Genomic DNA, 20,819 nt, shown 5'->3' on the forward strand with positions numbered 1-20,819 from the left:
TCCTTCCAAAATTCCTTCCTTCCTTCCAAAATTCCTTCCTTCCAAAATTCCTTCCTTCCAAAATTCCTTCCTTCCAAAATTCCTTCCTTCCTTCCAAAATTCCTTCCTTCCAAAATTCATTCCTTCCTTCCAAAATTCATTCCTTCCAAAATTCATTCCTTCCTTCCAAAATTCCTTCCTTCCTTCCAAAATTCCTTCCTTCCTTCCAAAATTCCTTCCTTCCCTCCCTCCCTTCCCACATCCACATGGCTTTTAAATCCTTCCAGGAATGTTGTTCACTGACTTCATCACTGCCATGGGCCAATGTTTTTCTTCCATCCTTGTCCTTGTATTGCAGCTKTGTGGGAAAAGGTAATTAAGCTAGAACTTAAACTAGAACTTTTTGGGGTGGTTTAAAATTACTCTTCTAAAATTATATTCTGGTTTTATCCTTCTCTTAAGGTGTTGCTCTATGTTGCAGCTGCTGTCATTACTGGAGCAGCAGGTTGTTGTGTTGGATATAAAATCCAACAGTAACATGGAGATTTAAATGCGGTCGCTTCCTCTGAGTCCTAGAAATGTGAATTCAGTCTTCTGAAACTTGGCAAAAAATKCAATTTATTGTGCTGTGTTTTATTCTTCTCTGTTTGTCAAGAATTGAAGCAATTTCACTTGACTAGTTTAGTTGCTAGAGCTTAAAAACTGCCTGTGAATGGGTGTTTCTGGATACATTTCCCAGATTTTGTRCATTTTCCTGCATTTGGCTTTTCCAGCAAGGCTGATTCTCCTCCCATTTTTTTTCTCACCTTTATGAATACAAATATGAACGTTTCTTTGGTACCCCCTCTGCAAGTGCTTCTTGTTTTGTGCATGTGAAGAGTTGTTTAATGAAGTGAAGCCATGATGTCAGGAAAGCAGCTTGTACGACTCAAGAAAGATGAAATGCCACCCCCTTCTAATAACACAGCGATTCTGAGATTTGTTTTTCTGCAGCTGAAGTAAAAATCAAATTGTTTGGATTTTTACCAGCATCAGGAACAAATATGTTCTTCCTTCTGTCCTTCCCGGGTCTGTTTTTTCTTCTGCTCCTTTTCCCGTACCTTTTCTTTTTGTAGATTCAAATTCTACCGGTATGAAACAAAACACAGCAGGGATTAAATACAGCAGGGATTAAATGCATCCTGTATATCCTGGGAGGAGCTGCAGTGAGGCTGGAGCCTTGGAGCCCACCTGGGACTCCTTGAAGATGACAGAAGCTCTGAATCCTTGCAGCTCACACAGCTGTATCCCTGCCCATGAAAGGCTTGGCTTTCTCTGCCATCATCAGGGGAGTTGATCCAGTACCTTCCTGTGGCTTCCCATTCCTGGCAGTGTCYAAGGCCAGRTTGGACAGGGCTTGGAGCACCCTGGGATAGTGGAAAGTGTCCCTGCCATGGCAGCTCTGAGGTGCCTTCCAAGATCTGATGTTCTCCCTTGAGTTATTTCCTCTTGAGTTCAGACAGTGTTTCAGCTGCATCTTTTCCACATCCAAGGGCAGGGGAAGGGCTTTGCTCTGCCTCTCCTCCTCCTCACCCACTGATGGGCAGAAATTCCTGCTGGGCTGTGGTGCCAGAGCATTCAGCATTTGCTAGGAGAAATGATTTATTGCCCAGTGAAAGCAGGGAGAAAGGTGTTGTGAAAAGCTGGCAGAAGAGCTGACTGTGTGGCAGCAGCTGCAGCAGGAGTGGGTTCAGGGACAGGAGATGTGCCAGGGCGTCTGGACAGGCCTGGCTGCTCTTCACGCGGTTCAGATGAGTGAGGGAGAGCTAAAGGTAAATTGTGGGCTCTCTGTCAAAGCTCAAGAGAGCAAAGGAATGATTCAGGAGCTTTACAGGCTGGAAACATTGATGCATGGTGGTCATCTCCGTGGGTCACCACAGTGCTGGCCATCCTGCAGCTCCTCCAACCCCGCTTCTCCACGTGGATATTTCTCTGTGTGGTTGTTGGATCACATCACTGTTTTTAGATTCTTTCCCCAGTGTTGTGCCAGTTGAAGGTTTGTGAAGCCTTGGAGTGGTTGGTGAGATTGTGGCAGACCTTTTCCACCCCCTCCTGTTCCACCTGCGAGTGACCTGGTGCTGGAGTCACCAGTTGCATTTTCTGCTTGATTTCTTTGCTTCACATCTCATCTGCTCTTTCTCAAACAAGAGAAAACACTCTCAATTACCCAAAAYCTCTGTCCTTGCCTAAGCTCCTCTAGCTGAGATTAAGGTGAAGGGCTCTATCACAAAGAGCCCTATTTTGAAGGAAGCCATTTCTGAAAGGCATCCAATCAAATATATGAAAGACCCTTAGCCCAAACTCAGCTTTTCTTCCATCTTTCTATTTTTGAAGCAGRCTGTTCCAAAACCTGAAGGTCAGGATGAGTCTTTTTACTTCCAGCTCACAGACAAGACCTGTTAACTAACGTGCTCAGGTAGATTTACGTGGGGCTTGTTTGAAGAGGTTAAAAGCTGARAAGTTGGCCCAGTCGATGTTGATCACAAATCTTCTCTTTCAGCCAGGATTTTATTCCAATTTGAAAATTAAGAGAAGGGTAGATCCTCATTAGTGTAATCAGCTTAAATGGGTTGACTACTCTAAAGCAATTTGTTTAATTTGTTTGGAACATGTTTAATTTTAGCTATAGATATTCAGCCTTCTCACAGTTGCTATTTATGCTGTTCATCGTGTAATTTTGTGTTCTGTGATTTGTAAAACTAAACTTTCTGCTCTGAATGAGGATTTTGTGACAATCTGTGGCCCATTCATCAGCGCCTCTTTAAAACCACACAGAACTTTCTGTGCACTGATGCTGCTGCTGTGTGTCTGCATCTCATTCAATGAGGAAGAGTTCTTGCTGCCCACACAGAGTGGGGGTTTGCATCAAGCATCAGCCCTTTGCTGGGCCTTGGATTGCTTCCCCTCCCTCTGTCTTTGGGTGTGGAATTMGGGGYTCCTCAAGAGTGTCTCCCCTTTGCRATAGAGCCCAGTGTCAAAACCTGCATGAAGAGAGGGTTTGGAATTCCTCTGTAATTCTTGAAATTGAAGACATCAGCATSTCTGTTTGGCCATGCCTCTTCAAAGAGCAGTGGAAACCAATTCCCCAATGGAGCAAAAATCCATGGATGGTTCAGAAACTGCTGATATTCATCACAGGCTCTGGACGTCTCCTGGTGATTTGCTGTGTGGGGATGTGGCACTCTCCCTTCTGTGGATGTGGGTGCCACATGCAGCTTCCTGCGCTCTCTCCCTCGTCCCTCACTGTGCGTATTTTACTTGCTGTTGGTGAGGTTTATTTGTAGTCCCTCACAGTGCTCATGCAGAGCCTCAGTCCAGGTGCTCTTCTGAAGCAGGTGGATTCTGCTTCCTGTGCCTTCCATGCCTGGCAGCTGCTGTGAACTCTGATTTCCCTCAGGTGTAACCTTTGGTTGGCATCTCTGCTGACTGCCATTGCATGACCAGTCCTGGAAATGGGTTTTGGAATGTCTGTGTGCCTGAACTAATGTGGTTTTCTGGAGTATGCCAGATGTCTGAGTAGTTTTGGGGCCATTGCTCATGCTGTGAAACATGTGGCAGCAAGATGGCACTCCTGGAATCAGCTGGGACGTTGATCTGGTGATGGGAGTTTGCTGAAAGGTGTTGTTCAAGTTGGTTATCCGGCTCCGATGGAGCTCTCTGGAAGAGCCAATTGGTTACTGTTCCCATTCTTGTGTGCAAGCTCAAGCCAAGGGTTTTTTGGGTTGATCCAAGGGCTGTTGCTCAGGCACRGAGGCTGAGGAAGGATGGGAAGGTCCCTTCTGATGGCAAGCCTGGGAGCAGTGAGAGTTGAGCATCCCCAGAAAGCCGAGGCCAGTGTCGGCAGTGTGGGGGAAGCAGAGTCCGAGTTTTGCCTTTGATGTCTGCGTTTGCTCTCGTTCCAGCCRTGATGCTTTCATCTACAAAATGCTTTGCTAGGTTTTCGCTGTGCTCAGCTTGAATTTCTTCCAAGACATCGCTCTGCTGAAATGGCAGAATTTGCCTGTGGATTCCAGTGCAGCAATCAGTCTGTGTTTATTGGGGTGATAAACTTCCTGTGAGAGTGAGGGTGGAGTGRGGCTTTTTTCCCTGTAGCTGAGCCAAATCACTCAGCAGCGAGACCAAAGCCGTTAAGCAAATTGAGATGATTTCTGCTTGCAGCAGTCTTTGSTGTTATAAACTCTTTTTCCTCCAAAGGAGAACCTGCACATGTCATGCCTGGATTTTCTTCCCTTAGTGTGTTGCTCTTGTTTAATACCACGGAGGAATTCCTAATTCTGATATGATTTCATGCATTAATCGCATTAAACAGATCGTGGATTGTACTTCAGGTGTTGAGCTGTACCTTTGAATCCTCAAGATGAGACTCTGCTCTGCTGGTGGCTGTTCATCCCACAGCCTCTGAATGCAGAGCTGCTCACCTGCAGCCTGACACCGTGGCTTTGTGTGACCTTTCCAGTCCCCTCCCAATGCGATTTTTTGCCATTAAAAACCTCAACTCCAGCTGCCCAGGCAAAAAAGCCGTTTCTCCTCCATCAGTCTCTTTAGTTAGCAACATCCTTCTTAAACATTTACGGATCTGCTGGTGATATTTATGGAGTTCCTGTGGTTCGTTGTGACGCTGGACTCGGTGGCACCAGGACACGATGCTTATCGCTGAAATAGAGCCAAGCTACATCACAAATTAGGCAGATGGGCTGTGACTAAATCAAATTTTATGCAGATTTTCTTAGGCTGACCCTTTTTTGCTGTTCTGAATGGCTCTGGAGCTGCCTGTATCTCAAGTTTCATCCAGTCTTATCTGCCAACACACCCTCTAATGTGTCCATCAAGTTCATCTTTCGWGCTTTGCCCCTTCCCAGAAAGATGGTGAATGTTGAGTTGAGTTTGACAGAGATACTACWGCAGTTTTATCCTGGCAAAGGCTGGAGGGAAGTCCTTAACTGCAGAGCTGGCAGCACTGCTGAAAACCCTCAGGGAAAAATCTAACCCTAAAAATATGCCTGAAGCCAATGGTGTCTCCTATATTCTGACATTTAGGATGCTTTTTTAATGTTCCTCACTAAGGCCTCACCTTCTCAGAGCTCCCACAGAAAGCAGAGCCTTCCCGAGGGTTTAACACAGGGAGGATACTCCAAGCTCTTGGCTCTGAGCTCTGAGTGGGTAAAGCTGAAGGAACTGGGATCCCAGGGAGCATTAAATAGTGTTGCTTCCTTCCCTACATCAAATATCCCCCTTTTGGGTCTTGCTGCAATCTGTCTTGCTGGTTCTTGTACGCAGTAGGAATTTCATTTTAATTGCAATGCTTGCTCCTTASCAAGTGAGACTGTAAATGTTCTCATCTTCCACTGCTCTGGGAACAGATTCCTTCACCTTCTTTAAGAGCCCTTCTGCAGTTTTATTCTCCTGCATACCTTAATTAGCAGAGTCCTACTCCTMACTCCTTCCTCAATTCCGCTATTTGAGTCTTGTAGAAAATGTGGTAGAGGTAYTCAGTGTCTGTGTATCTGGAATCTATAATAGGCTCAGGTTTAAACTTCGCATAGAATATTGTTACTCCCTTATTCTCTAACAAGCAGAGATGCTGATCTTGGTGTTAGAGGTGCTTATTTAGGCAACTCCTCATCAGACTTTACTGAAAACCCAGTGGCTCACCATGAGTCACTTCAAGAGCTGTTGCAATTATTCCAGCTTTCAGCACTAAGCTGATGGCATTAAATTGCCATTTGTGWCGATTTGGGGATATTTGAAAGCATTTTGGAGCTGCCTGGATCATATCCCATCATTATTTGGCTTTCTGAATTCCATCTGCATCACCATCCTGTCTTCCTAGAGGATTTAATGACTGTCACTGCTTCCCAAAACGTGGAACTCTGTAAGGGGCCACAGCCTCCCAAACCCAGGTTGAGTCAGTGTTTTACATGGGATGCAAAACTCTGGTTAGACAGGGAATTCCTGCAATACTCTGTAACATYCCATTAATGCATCCTGATGACAGATTCCCCGAGCATGTGAGCTAACAAGGCTGAAACCCTCCTGGGGTGATCTTTGTCAAGCTGTGATTTGTTCTTCCAGACAAATGCTTGGGAGCACAAGTTGTGTGTTATTGAAGCTTTTGGAATCTCAGTGCTGCATTTGTTCCATTGCTGGCGGGTTGCAGAGTGGATTCACAAGGCTTCCCTAAATCTGGAGCAGGACATGCACTTGTTGTGTGGCTGACATGCTCCAGCCTGAAGCGCTTCCCTRCCCGAGCATCTCGCAGAGCCAACACCAAACCATGCACTTAATTAGTCAAGTATTTCACTATCTCTAATATCGATCTCTTGTGTAAATCCAGGTGTGTGCCTGCACCTACTTAAAACATGCCATAAAATTAATAATCACAGTGCTTTCGGGTCCCGTGCTCTGTAATTTATGGATTCTGTGAGAACAAAGGCTGCACACGGAGCAGTGCGCCCCGTGCTCAGCCTTGATGCTGAATAGCAGGGTGCCGTGTCTTTGGGCATTCAAGCAAATATCGTGTTTTGACACAAGACARAGCCCCATATTTCAAAACAAAAGCCTTCTGTTTTGTTTTGGAGCTGCTTATGAGGTGTAGACTGGAAATACATGGATATTTTAAAGCGTTACCCAGCTTGACAGTGGTGCCAGGACACTGAGCGCCATTGCAGGTGCTGATTAACAAAATGAGCGGTTGAGCCTGCACCGAATTCCTCCTGTATGGGCTGCTCTGGGTTCCTTTTCGACTCAAAGGTAATTCCAGGAGTGCTGTGCAGCTCCATGAGTGTTTTTTTCCCTTTCCTTCAGATGCCTTTCAGAAAGCTGATCCACCCAAAAATCCCCTGCCAGCTGAGTATCAACACTGTACTCCCACAGAGCAATCTGTTGGGTGGGAAGATGGGCTCTGGCTCCTGCCWCTTGGATGTTGATAGTTGTGTGTGTGCACATATGCTAATGACCGTGATCACCTGTTCTAATGTGGTGATTGGTTGAAATGTAAAACTTTTCCCTATTTTAAAGGAAAGGTTTTTTTTTTTTTCCTTTCTTCTGAGTGTAAACTTTATGTGAGGTTGTGCTGAAAAGCAAGGGCTGGGTGTTATTTTTGGTGACAAAGCAACCCTTTCTTGGCCATGCCTCATGTTCTCCAAGGACTATCATCTTCCTAACTGCTCTGGTGGGTGCCAGCCCACATCTGGGGCTGTTCTCTGCCTGGTGTTTAGTGGAACACAGGGAACTCTGTCTTGTTCCCTAAATCCAAGCCTTTGAGCTGCCAAAGCTCAGGGCTTTCATGTGGTCTTGTTACTGCTCTGAAATCCATTTGTCTGTCCAAGGGTGTAGCTGAGCAGAGCCTGCACTGCTCTGGCCTTTGGTTCAGTCACAGTTTGTGCTGGAACTGATTTCCTCTCTGGCAGCATCAGAATACTCAAGAGGCGACAATAAAACTCTGCAAAGGAAGAGGTGCATGCAGGAGGAGAGGAGTTAACCTTGTTCCATGGGCTGATTGCAGTTCTTCCCCTGTTTTTCCAGCTGAAGGGCTCCCCCAGGTGTATTACTTCGGACCGTGTGGGAAGTACAACGCCATGGTGCTGGAACTGCTCGGTCCGAGCTTGGAGGATCTGTTTGACCTGTGTGACAGGACGTTCACCCTCAAGACGGTGTTGATGATCGCCATCCAGCTGGTGAGTGATGGCMGGGCCCTGCCATGGGGCTTTTGTGGGTGTCCGTCCATCCTGGGGTCTGCACAGTGCGAGACTCAGGGCTGAGAGAATCTTCTTCCATCACAGAATCAACAGAGCCTTCAAGGTTCTAATCCCAGCCCCCTGCCATGGGCAGGGACACCTTTCCCTGTCCCAGGGTGCTCCCAGCCCCAAAGTCCAGCCTGGCCTTGGGCACTGCCAGGGATCCAGGGGCAGCCACAGCTGCTCTGGGCACCCTGTGCCAGGGCCTGCCCCCCCTCATATCCTTCCCAATATCCCATCTAACCCTGTGTTCCGGCAGCAGGAAGTAGTTCCCCCTTGTCCTGGCACTCCAGTCCCTTGTCCAAAGTCTCTCTTATCAAATAAAACTTCTCAGGGCTGAGCAGGACTGCTGCCTGTCCCATTATGCTGATGAAAACCGGCTCCCCACACAGCAGAACCGGTGACGCTGGATTCCTGTGGGCTGGTGTCCCGTGTCCCCTACACGCCCCTGCCCCCATACCTGTCCCAGCTCCCTCCCTCTATTTGGACACCCAGGAACATCTCATTTCTCACCCGCTCCCAGGACACTCAGAGCACTGCACCTCCCACACTCCTGCCAGTTCTACTGGTTTGGTGCTGCTGGGCTGCCCATAGACTGAGACCTTGCAGGGCCATGGCAGCTGAGCCCTCCTTAGCCACAATACCAGCACTTGAGGGCCTTGCCTTGGCCAAAATGGGCCAATGGGTTCAAATTTCTGACACTTGGAAAACAGTAATTCTATGGGCAGCATCACAGAGCCTTTAATGTACCTGAAAAGGAAAGGAAAYCAAAGGGGTCCAAGCTTGGATTTGGGTTTGTGTTAGAAGTGGATGATATGAGAGCTGAAGGTACTAAATGTGGGAACTTCCACAAGTCAATGGGGCCAGTCAYTTTGGCTCTTTTGGTTTTCAGACTGGTTTGCAGATTCCCAGGTATCTGGGAATCTGCAGATATCTAGATCTTGGATAGCTGCACCTCGGGGTCACCCCAATACCCCAGAGCAGAATTGGGATAGTATATTCACATTAACAGCTTCATGGATAGAAGCATGGTAGGGAAGAGGAGATTTAAGGGATGAGGAACACAATCCTTTCCATATGACCTGAAGTTTGTCACAGCAGAATCTCAAATGGAAAACTGAGATCAGAACTGCAGAAGTTTGAACAATGCCTGCCAGGTGCTGAGGCCTCCCCTAGGTGAGCAGTTGGGTTCTCTTGGTTTTGAGTGTTCCTTCAACAATGGAAAACCAATTTATGGTGCTGGTTTTGATCAAATCAAGTGGCAGCAGCTGGTTAAGCTCAAGATACAGCTTGTGTGACCTTTGGAGGGAAAATGAAAAGATGCAAMTCCAGTCCCAAGGGACTGCTGGGGAAATTGAGCACAGCCATGGCTGCTGCCTTTTGCCACGTCCCAGGGCTGCAGCTCAGCTCTGGGCTTGGATCACCTTCAGCATCCCCTGCTGATCTTGTGGCCAGGCTGCAGCTCACTGGTGCCCATTGGATARCACCCTGCTGAGGGTGATGCAGGACAGCAAAAGCACTCAGGAAGGACCACGCGCTCCTTTGGCCATGGGGAGATCCTGTAGGACCTTCTCAGGAGTGTGCACATCTGAGGAGACAGATTCAGCATCCTCAGGTGTGCCCCATCACCTGGCCCTGGGTTTTCCAAACAGGCTGGCACCGACTGCTTAGCTGAAATGAAAACCCTTCACTCCAGCCACARGGCTTTAGGGAAAATGGTCTTTGATTTCCCTTTGTCCCACCCTAATGATTGCAGTCACTGGGTCACGCTCCAGGTGAGACACATCAGAAAGGAGAGTTGGACTCTCAAACGCCATGGGCTCACATCAGTGAATTCTGTTTCATTGTTGCTTCTTAAGCTTCTGTCATTCTAACCATGGGCATTTGTCTCCTGGCCTTCCTCCACATACTTGGGATGATCCCCATGTCTGTGGGAGCATCCCGTCCTTTCCTTTTGTGTCATGGTGTCAATTTTTAATCAGAAACATCCTGGAAACATTTTTTTAATAGATATTTCTGCTTCGATGGGACCCAACCCTAACCCAAYCCTAACCCAAACCCTAAMCCTAACCCAGCCCTAGCCCTAACCCCAAACMCTAAACCATAACCCTAACTCAAACCCTAAACTCTAACCCTAACCTTGAGCTTGACAGGTTGCAGCATCTAAGCCCTGGATAGATCCTTTAGGGTGTGGATCCTTTACAGATGTTAGAAGCAGAGAAGGAGTTTCTCTAGGGAAAACAAGGACAGTGTCATTTTAAGAAGCGCCACATGGGATTACGAGAGAATTCAAACAGTTTGACATCAGGAAGGCTCTCCTGGCTGAGGGAGGGAGAGAGTAGATGATATGAGTCTTCAAGAAAGACAGCTCTTTTGGGAATTGTTCAGACTAGAGCTGCTTGCTCCATTCTCCACATGCAGCTGAAGAGATCCAGTGGATCAGATCCAGTGGCTGAAGCTCCTGAACAAACCAAGCTTGGTAATTAAAATGTGGTCACTACATCAGTTCCTACAGCCATGAATTGGGGGAGAATGTTTTTTTATTCCAGCTTCTGTTTTTCACTCTTGGCCAGGTCCAGCCTGTGTGATGCTCATTAACAGCTCAGCACAAGTTCTGTTGTGCCACCAGGCACTGGAAAAACATTCTGGATGTGATCTTGACCAAGTGTGATGGGTTTTTCTACTGGTGACCATCAAAATTGCCTTTGAACGAGAGTAATTTCCTATCTCTGCTGATCTGATCTGTATTCAAGCAGAAGTGGAAGTGGAAGGAGGTTTAGAGATGGAGCTCCTGTCAAGATCAGCCCCTTAAGGGGAGAAGAGGGTTTGTTACGCTGGCTGCCTTGGCAGGAGGAAGGCACACGGAAACGCGGGTTTCTTTGGCACCTGCTAAATGTCACAATATCCTCTCATTCCTCCACTGCAGAGCAGGGGTCCTGCTGTGTGCCAAGGGATTCTCCCTCCTCCTAAGGCTTTCTCTGATGTCTGAAATGGAGATTTGTGGCTCCTGGATGGACTCAGCTGGCCGTGGCCATGCAAATCCCACTGTAATTCGTAGTCTTCCATAMACCCCTGCTGCCCCTGTGCTTGCGGTTTTCTGGTGTTAGAGCAATTCCAAATTAGTCCCAGCTCCTCAAGTGGTTTCTCTGTCCATAAAAGAATTAATTCAGAGTGTTTGAGCCTGCAGTTYAAACCCAAAGGAGTGGGCACTGCTTCTCTGCATCCAGCACATTTCTGAGCCTCTCCTTGAGCCACGTTTAATGCCAGGGCCGTGCCCAGCCTCACTGCTCRTGTGTGCTCAGGCAGAGCCTGGCAGGGAGATGCAGCCCAGGCACTGCCCATCCCAGCAGCCACGAGCAGGAAGAGTGTCTTGTCAGGTGAATAAAGCAGGGAAGCTCCTTCAGGAAACATCTTCCTGACTTGGGGGGCGTCTTTCAGCTGCTACTGCTGAGCAGAGCTCTCCAGCRGGAAGCGTCCAGGCAGGTGGAATAAAGAAGGAATAGGAAAGACCCCACAGCATCTGCGTGTGTGCATGGTGGAAGCAGGTGGGAGGCAAAAAGGCAGGTGGGAGGAAAAAAGGCAGGAAAATAATTACCCCTGAGTGCTGCTGGAGCATATTGGCTCATCTGACACCTCAGCTGTCCAGGTTGTTGTCCTGCCTGCTGCAACTTCCCGTGAGTTTTTAAAGAAAGAAAAAATGGGCTCTTTTCAGGTTCTCTAATTGCTGTTGGGATTTCAACAACTGAGCTGCTCTGGTAGCAGAACAAATCAAATGAGCCAGTCAGGCTCTGCTTGGGAGCTTGTTATGTGTGGAGAGGCGAGGAAGCTCTTTGTTCCACTTTCAAGGGTTGCATCTTCATTTGAATTGCCTCCCGACGTAGCTTTTTGTCTCCCAACCTGCCTCTGTGTCCTGTAGGTGATTCAAAGTGTGAAGAATGACTGAAGAGCATCTGCTGTGCTCTGCACCAGCCTGTAATTGATTGGAAATAATGGCTGTTAGCCGTGAAACCCATTTTCTCGGCACATTGGAATCAATCACTGCGTCGAGGGGAGGGAGCGCGCGGCACCGGCACGTGCTGTTCCCTTCTTTGAAGAGTCTTTGAGCAAGTTCTATTTTTTAAGCCTGATTCACCTGCAGTTTTTTGCTGTCTGCTGCCCTCCCTGTACAGCTGTTTATTTTATAAAGAGGGCTGCCCCCTCCTGCCTGCTGCTTCTTTCCGAGGGTTACAAATGCAGCAGATTTTCCTTTCAAATAGGGTGCATGATGAGGGCCTGGCAGTGGATGGAGGSTCACAGGCACGTGGACTTTTAAAACCAGGCGTGGGTGAAGAGAATGCGTGCTCTGGGTTTGTCACTGGGAGCATATCTGTGTTCATTGGGAAATGCAGGAGCAGTTGGGGTCTGCCAGCCCAGCAGAGTGAGCAGGGTGTGGAAGGGCTGATGGGGGTCCCGGGGGACAGATGGCTCCGTGACCCGGAGCTCCAGCCTGCCAGGAGCCRCCCGRTGGCGGTGACCAGCTGGTGGCCCTCACTCTGGATGTCCCCGGTGCTGGCTCTGCGCTGTCCCTCACTCACAGTGGTGTGGCAGTGACCTCTGGGGACTGAGGCTCGTTAGTGCAAAACCAGCACTTGCAGCTCTGCGGAGGTTTCGTGGTGTGGCCAGCCCACAAATATCTGGGTCAATCCCAGTGGCCTCTCCAAAGGAGCATCTTGTTTAACAAAGCCACCGTCCCCTCCAGCATGTGGGGCAACTGCCTCCAGGACAGCCAGAAACGGGGGTTCCTGTGTGCTCATTGAAAACTAAAAAGGCAATTAAAGGTAATAAAGGAAATTAAATGGAGAGTTATTTCCAGTTGGAATCGTTTCTTAAGTTAGGGACCCAAAGGAGAACTGCTTGGCAGCCTGTTCAGACATCACCTGCAATATGTTTGGTTTCAAAAGCAATTTTAGTGATGACCTCCTGAATAAGGTGTGTTGTTAGAGGCCCTTCATCACCTCAGAAGTGGGGCCGCTGCCCTTTCACCTTCCCTTTCAAACTTCTAGAAAAACATTAGTCAAAAGCTGAAAAATATTACAGCTATTCCTGGTTGACAGCAATGAGATTAATTATTATCTTAGTCAGCTTTAAAGATCGTAAAGCTTCTGCCTGCCCAAAAATCCCCCTCCATGGAGAATCTGGCGTGTCTAAGACAACATATGGGTCGAGGGAGGAAGGTGGTAAGACACAGAGCMACAGGGGAAGGCGGTGGGCAAGGGAGGAGCTCTCGGTAACCAGCTTAGTGTGTTTAAAATCAATACAAAGAGGCTGCTGCAGCTCCCCGTGGCATCCTGCCAGGAGCTGCATGTCGGTAACGCCTCAGGAGCAGCCTTTGCCATTTCCGTGGGAATGGAGTCAGGGAGCGCAGCGTGCTAGCCTCGGGAAGGAGGGGATGATTCCCCTGATTCCCAGATTCCTCTGCATCTCTGTGGGGAGATGGGGCCCTGCTCACAAATAAGTCTTTACCGGTCGCTTTGCAGATCTCTCGGATGGAGTACGTGCATTCCAAGAACCTCATCTACCGAGATGTCAAGCCAGAGAACTTCCTCATCGGCCGGCAGGGCAACAAGAAGGAGCACGTCATCCACATCATAGACTTTGGATTGGCCAAGGAGTACATTGACCCCGAAACCAAAAAACACATTCCCTACAGGGAGCACAAGAGCCTGACCGGGACGGCGCGATACATGTCCATCAACACTCACCTGGGCAAAGGTCAGTCGGGGCAGGGGCAGCTGGCCAAGGCCCTCAGGCTGGGAAAGCCCTGAGGGTCACTGAGCGCAGCCACTGACCAGCACTGCCRGGGTCACCACTGACCCTGTCCCCAAGTGCCACATTCACACATCTTGAACACTTCAGGCGTGGTGGCTCCACCCTGGGCAGCCTCTTCAGTCCTTGACAATCCTTCCAGTGAATTATTTTTCTTAATATCCAACCTAAACCTCCCCAGGTACTACTTGAGGCTGTTTCCTCTTGTCCTGTCCCTGTTCCCTGGGAGCAGAGCCCAACTTCCCTGGCTGCCCCCTCCTGTCAGGGAGTTGTGCAGAGCCACAAGGTCCCYCCAGAGCCCMCTTTGCTCCAGGCTGAGCCCCTTTCCCAGCTCCCTCAGCCRCTCCTGGGGCTCCAGACCCTTCCCCAGCTCCATCTCCTTCCCTGGACACACTCCAACTTGCCGTTTGAATCCTGTAGACCTCCCATGGCATCTTGGCTCACAGCTCTCTCGCRCTCTTGGAGCTATTTGTGAACGTCCCAATGCTGTTTACAGTTGTGACACTTTTTTTCCTCTCCTCTTCTGAGGAATCGAGACAGCTGAAATGTTGGAAGCCTCATAATTACAGTTTTTATTAGAAGCTAAATAACTGGGAGCAGCCCTGCACTGATAAAAGACAAGCAGGCAGGTGGTGATTGCTGCACTGGATGATGGACAAACAGATTTTTATATCACAGCAGTGTCCCAATGCCTTCCAGTTCCAAGTGTTAAGAGTTGGATGTTCCCTGACCTAGTAATTGGTTGGAGAAAATGAATGATTTAAATAACTTTAAATCTGACTCTTTCATCCCCTCTCCTYGCTGCATTTTTTCCTACCAGATTACATTTCTGTGGCTGAAAGGCAAAAAATACCTTATTAAATGTTTATATTCTCTTAAATCCATATGAGCAGTGAGATAATGGAATATTCTCAGGGAGGCCTCCCAGCATGTTGGCTCCCACTTGGAAAGCTCACTCTCTTTGGGGAGTAAGGAGGGATGAGCCCAGCTTCTAATTTTGGAAAGTGAAGAGTCGGGAAGGGATGGAGGAATGGGAGAGCGCAGTGGGGGCAGACTGGGAGGGAAGATGTATTTGTGTTTGAAGTGCACCACGTGCCTTCCTTAGGACCCATTTCCTGCAGGATTTCAGCTCCTGACATGGCTCTTGCAGGGGAAGCATACAAATCAGTTCTGGGGCTGTGTTTGAGGGGGCTGTCCCTGCCCACAGGGGTTGTGAGGTGCTGATGCTTCGCTGGTGGGACCAGCCCAGGCAGAATGAGTCCTCTCACATTTCAAACTCAGCAGTCTGACTGCAGTTTGTCTGAGAGATGAGTGCACTCAATCATCTTCCCRGAAACCCATCTGCAGCACTTCACTGAATCAYTCAGRWCATGCTGTGTTTKCCCCTTTTTATCAGGATAACCTGTGGGAGCTGTTGTTTCAGTTCCCTTCTCCCGAGTGTTCTCACTCCCAGCATCTCCTGCTGGTTCAGTGGATCTGCTGGGTCTGCCCCAGCTCGTGGGGCATTGTTTGGAGCAGGTGGGGGTCAGAGGAGAGATGTCCATGAGCTCAATGACCCCAAGGATGCAGCCCAGCCCAGCGTTGCCTCTGCATTTCTCGTTCTCTTCTGTCCTCCCCTGAGGTTTTGGATGCATTTTGGCAGCTTGTTTTAAGGATGCTTTTTCCTTTGGCTCCATGCCCCTTTTTCCCCCCTTCATTTATAATTATAACATCTGCATGGCAACAGCAGCAAGTGTTCCACGGCCTGGAAGGAGCTGGTTTTCATCTGYTCTGGTGATCTGCAAAGGCAGTTGGGAAAGGGTTGGCACTGTGCAAGGGTAGATCCCTGCAGCTGCTCGTAAGTATCCCCTGTTCCCATGCAGTCCAGAGGAAATGATCCAGCATCACATGGCATCATTGACCCTGGTAGGCCAGAGAAGAACTGGGGCACTGATCTGTTCCTCTACAATCGAGAGTTGTACGTTCTACCTCAGGCTGGGCTGTCATGCAGCTCCCATGTTATCCTATGGCTTCTGGCTGATTTGACACATTTTCTGGCTTTCTGAAACAGCTTCTAGGTGGTTTTGCACAAGATTTGAGGTGCAGACAGCAAGCTAATGTCCCTGTGGKACCTTTATCTCAGATACAGGTGTGGCTGCTGCGGAGATCTCAGAGCCATTTCTGCCTCTGCAGCAATAATTTGTCATCTCTTTCAGAGCAAAGTCGTCGAGATGACTTGGAAGCCCTTGGCCATATGTTCATGTATTTCCTCCGAGGCAGCCTGCCCTGGCAAGGATTGAAGGTAGGTTTTAGCTTTAGGTTTTGTCCTTTAAAACTTTGGCTGGTCTCTGCCCAAAGGAGAATCCGCTGGGGAAACATTAGCAAAATCCAGCCAGAAACACTGTCCTCACCTTTGTGTCCTTGAAGCCTAACACCGAGGCATTAACTTTAGCTGCAAGGAAGATTTTAAGGTAGAAGTGCATTCCATGGCATTTCACATTGCCAAATTGGTAGAATTTTGGAGAAAAGGTTGAACAGAGGGACAGGGACAATGATGAGAGAGCTGTGATTGGAAGCTGCCCCAAGCTGGAGCGCGACTGGGACACTGTGGTTGTTGTTGATGAAATTCCAGTTACAGCACACAATCCCCCAGCTGCATCTGTGATCCGTGTTTATAATGGGAGCAGTTTGATGGGTTTAGATGCACAGATGGACTTCAGCTTGAAAAACTGGTTTTCTGGCACAAGCRTTGGGCTTGGCTTCCCTCCAGAGACAGTGGACACTCAGTGCTGGGAGTTTATGAGATGCTGTGTACAACGTGGAGAGCTGCGACTAATTGAGTCACCGACTGCCGCCAGCAGCCGTCAGCTGAGCTAACCAGGAGTAAGGCATTTGCTGGCTCTGGAGCTGCATCTTCACTTCTCCAGCACCTCCCTCATGATTAACTACTACGTTCAGCTCTGCAATTGCAGGGAGTGAAGGGTTGAGTGTGATCAGGTTAGGTGAAGGTTTATCAGGGAAGATGAGAGCTTCYGTTGGAAAAAGGAGACGAGGCTTTGTGCTCAGGAGCTGCCCAGCAGAGCTCTGCAGTGGTCAGGGGGGTTATTGACACAGCCTGGGTGATGGACCTTCTCCAGGTTTTGTCACCACCTGTCCAGAGTTAGTCTCAGCTCAGCCTCATCAAGCACCATAAATGTTGGCAACAGCTCATAAAAACAAAGAAAAGGTTTTTCAAGCATCATGAAAGAAACCAGACTCTCTGATTTTRTGTCCATGCCTCCCTTAAGTGTGTTATTCTAGTACATATTTTCTTTCTGGCTTAGTTGAACTCGACTGCTTTAAATTAATCCTGTAAATGATTCTAAAATAATTTCAAGTATATGCCAGGTTCTACAGAAGTTCCTCAGTTCAGTGCTGAACTAGACAAGAATTAGTTGTCTCCTTTTTGAGGCCCAGGGCAAATACAGACTGTCCAGCTGAATTTAGAATGCAGCATCTTTGCTCTTCTAGGTTTCCTCAGCTTACATTTTTGGTCTGTASTGTCAGGGCTGTGTCTGCAGAGAACATTTTATTGTTTTAATTATGCTACTGCCAGGTGTAATTGATGTATTTTGGAATGGAGGCAAGAAACCCCATTTTTAGGGTGCTGGCTAGAGCAGAATTCTCTGCCTCAGAAAGGATTTAGGTGGGAAATCCAATTGCAGATGGTTTCATTTCCTTGCTGACCAGTTATTAAAYGAGTGCTGAGTGATGGGAGGTTTGGGGGTGAAAGGAGAGGCTGTGTGGAGCATTTCCCATTTAGGGATTTGGGAGAAGTGTGATGATGCAGGGTCATTGTCAGTGTAGTGGCAYCCTGTCACACACAAGAGGACCCAAAGTGCTGTGTCATGGGTCTGGTTTGCAGTTTGTGAAGGCAGCTCCATGGCCCTAAGCCTGGGGAGGCCCTGATGTGCCATCACAGTTGGCAGGACCTTGTAGGTCACTGATAAGTGTCCTGCCAATGACACTGATAAGCATCATTGCCAAAGGTGTTCTGTGCATCCTTGGATTTTCTCTGCCCATAGSCTGTGAAATGTTCCACTGGTGCAGTCCTGGATGCAGTTCAGTTACATCTCCTGATGTCACCCAGCATGTGCATTAAACACTTTGTTTTTCTTCCCACACAGCATGTCCTTTCTCACATGGTTGAACTCTTTCTCCACAACTGTTTTGTCTTTGTGCGCTGCAGGCTGACACCTTAAAAGAGAGGTATCAGAAGATTGGGGACACAAAGAGAAACACTCCGGTTGAAGTTCTCTGTGAGAACTTTCCAGGTAAAGCCCTGACAGGAACGTGAGAGTGCAGCTGGAGGTGGCCCTGCCTTGTTCAAYAGGATGGGCCTGAGCTCCTTTGGCAGAAAGTGTTTGGAGGATGTGTATCCATCATGTTGCTCCTCAAGCTGGCAAACAGCTGGAGCTGCTGCTATAAATTAGCAGGGCCTGAGGTCTTAAAATGAACAAAACTCTTCTCATCAAGRAGGCTGGACATTGTTCAAGGACCTCATGTGCCTGCTTTGCTTCTTGGCTTCCTTCCAAAAGAGCTCCTCGTTATTTTCCCTCTCCCAAATGATCGTGTTGGAAGTACCGAGGTAATTCTTTTCCAAATGGAAGGTTTTACAGGTGTGGCAGGTGTAGGTGGCCGGCTTGGAAGATGGGGTGGTGTGTGGGTCCATGAATTCCACCTGCTGGGAGCGGTTTTAAGGAGAGTGCTACTAAGGATATGCCTGTAGCCAACCCAGCACCTTATGTCCTGTTAAACAGACCTTGGAGCTGGGAGGGCAGGGTGCAGAGTGAGAACCTTCCCCAGAGTCCCCTGGCCACAGAATGGGTCTGGGAGGTTTTARAGGGATGATTTCTGAATTCCTGATGCCAGAGAGAGCACCCACAATTAATCCCATTCCTGCAGGAGCCATGGTGCCACACAYGTTGTGCTGTTTCCCAGCATGAGGAGCAGCCTGGAGTGGGATCATTGTTCACTGTAGTTGCTGTAATTCCCCAGATGTGTCATTCCAAAATCCACCTGGTTCTAAACAGAACAGTTTCAGCTTGGCTGGTCTCACCTTTTCCCCAATACTTCTCCTAACAGCTCCTTCAGGTCTGGGCTGATGAGAGATGAGAGAACTGAGTTCTCTCTCTTCCTTGCCTGAAACCATTTGTTCTCCACCTTCTGGAGGTACTTGAAAGAGGGGATTCTTTGTTCTCCTTTTCTCCCCCGCTTTTTTACCGCCATGGAAAAGCAAGCCACAGACAGAGTTAAGTGTCAATAAGCAGTTCTATTCCTATTTTTGTCAGCTGAAGGCAAGGCCACGCTTTGTATCCATCCATGAGCCAAGGGAGAGCTGTGAGGGGTGGGAATTCGTAGGGCTCAGCATTCTGTGCACGCAAAATGCGACCCAGATGCAGGAAAGTGATTAATTAGCTTAGCACCAAACCCTGATCTKTAAATTAACCCTCTCCAGGTAAATGAGCCTTGGAACCTCCCCTCTAGTCTGGTTTTGAATATTCAGGCGCTRCCAATGTCATGATGCTGGCTGTGGGCAGCCAGACCCTGAGCTGCWGGAGCTCAGGGATGCCTTGGGAGCCCACCAGCATCTCCTTCTTTCCTTCTCCCAATGAATGTCTGTGGCTATTTAATAGAAACGTGGCATCACAGAGTCCCAGGCTTGTTTGGGCTGGAAGGGCTCTTGCAGTGCCATCCCCTGCCATGAGCAGGGACACACACCTTCTACTGTCCCAGGCTGCTCCAAGCCCCGTCGAACCTGGCCTTGGACCCTTCCAGGGCTGGGGCAGCCACAGCAACACTCGAAATGCCTGTGAGCAGCCTGTCATTAGGTCCAGCGAGTTTATTTCTCACTCTGTTAATTTTTGCACAAATACATAGAACAGGCTTCCCTCTTTGCTCAAGAAGTGTTTGGATTGTTTTTTGTTGGGGACTGTTACTAAAAACCACGACTTGCAGAGGAGAAGCCAGAGGTAGCACTGGCAGCCCAGCCCTTGGTTTGTAACAAGTCCTTTGGAAGGTTCAGGGTAAAAGCTGCTGTTTTTTCCCCTTTCCCCACAGAGGAGATGGCCACGTACCTCCGCTACGTGCGGCGGTTGGACTTCTTTGAGAGGCCAGACTACGATTACCTGCGGACCATCTTCACGGAGCTCTTTGAGAAGAAAGGCTACACCTTCGACTACGCCTACGACTGGGTCGGCAGGCCGATTGTGAGTTGTCCYTGCAGCACCCCGTGCTTGCCTTCCAGGGGCTGCTTCCCCACCACTGCCTCTGTTCCCAGTAATCCCATTGAATTCCAGTGAGTTTAGGATCAAATCTTTCAATCCTCAACACAGTGAGATGTCCTGACATTGTGTTTGGGGGGTTCTTGCTGTGCCTTGAAGCTTTCCTGAGGGACAAAAGGCCCCTGCCCACCTCTCTGGACATTCAAGCCTCGTTTTCCTACTTGTGACAATGAACATGATGAGGCTGAATTCCCTCTAGTCTAGCACAGGATTGAGACCAATATCTAAAATCTATCTTAAAGCARGAGAATCATAGAAAACCCCTATAATGGTCATGTTCTCATCAAAAAGGTACAGGCAGGGCTCTGATGGATGTTCAGTGAATAGTAGAATCCCAGAATTCAAGTTGCAAGGGATCTTAAAGCCCACCTTGTTCCACCTCCCTACCATCGGCAGGGACACTTTCAGCTATCCCACGGTGCTCCAAGCCCCATCCAGTCTGGCCTTGGGCACTGCCAGGGTTCCAAAAGCAGCCATAGCATCTCTGGGTGCCCTGCRCCAGGGCTTCACCACCCTCACAGGGAGGAATTTCTCTCAGATATTTAATCTAAACTTGGCCTTCTGCGCTCAAAATATCTTGGAGGGCATTCCAGAAGTTGAACCAGCTCTGTACAGCACATGGCAAGGAATGGTGGGAGTAACCAACCTCCATTCAGCAGTTTCATGGCTCCATGTGGACCGTGGCCCTGATCTCGTGTCACTTTTATTGCCAAAAGCCACTTAAACTTAGGAGGACCTTGGCCAGAGGATGTGTCATGGGGAAATACAGGAGAAGAATGTGAAGCTCTTTGGTTTGGGTCATTCTGCTCACAACCCACCCCAAGACCRGTGATGACATCTGTAAATGAATTGCCATTGGTGCCAGATCAGATGCCATCAGTGCTAAATTCGGTACCGCTGCTGGTGCTTTACTGTCCCAACTATATTTAGCATTCCCAATGCTTACTGTGCTCAACAG

At 48.5% G+C, this 20,819-nt stretch overlaps 1 protein-coding gene across 1 annotated transcript in view; it reads left to right on the top strand.

Annotated features, from left to right (window-relative positions):
- The window catches only part of CSNK1G1 (casein kinase 1 gamma 1), a 73,851-nt gene that overhangs the window by 38,591 nt on the left and 14,441 nt on the right, over positions 1 to 20,819 (top strand). The window contains exons 5-9 of the mRNA XM_057380531.1: positions 7,543 to 7,694; positions 13,271 to 13,505; positions 15,755 to 15,840; positions 17,767 to 17,851; positions 19,638 to 19,786. Coding sequence (XP_057236514.1) covers positions 7,543 to 7,694; positions 13,271 to 13,505; positions 15,755 to 15,840; positions 17,767 to 17,851; positions 19,638 to 19,786 — 707 coding nt within the window. The remainder of the gene's footprint in view (positions 1 to 7,542; positions 7,695 to 13,270; positions 13,506 to 15,754; positions 15,841 to 17,766; positions 17,852 to 19,637; positions 19,787 to 20,819) is intronic.

Source organism: Malurus melanocephalus, unplaced genomic scaffold, assembly GCF_030028575.1.
Source record: "Malurus melanocephalus ecotype Western Australia unplaced genomic scaffold, MMel_1.1 scaffold_457, whole genome shotgun sequence".
In the NCBI taxonomy this organism is placed as follows: domain Eukaryota; kingdom Metazoa; phylum Chordata; class Aves; order Passeriformes; family Maluridae; genus Malurus; species Malurus melanocephalus.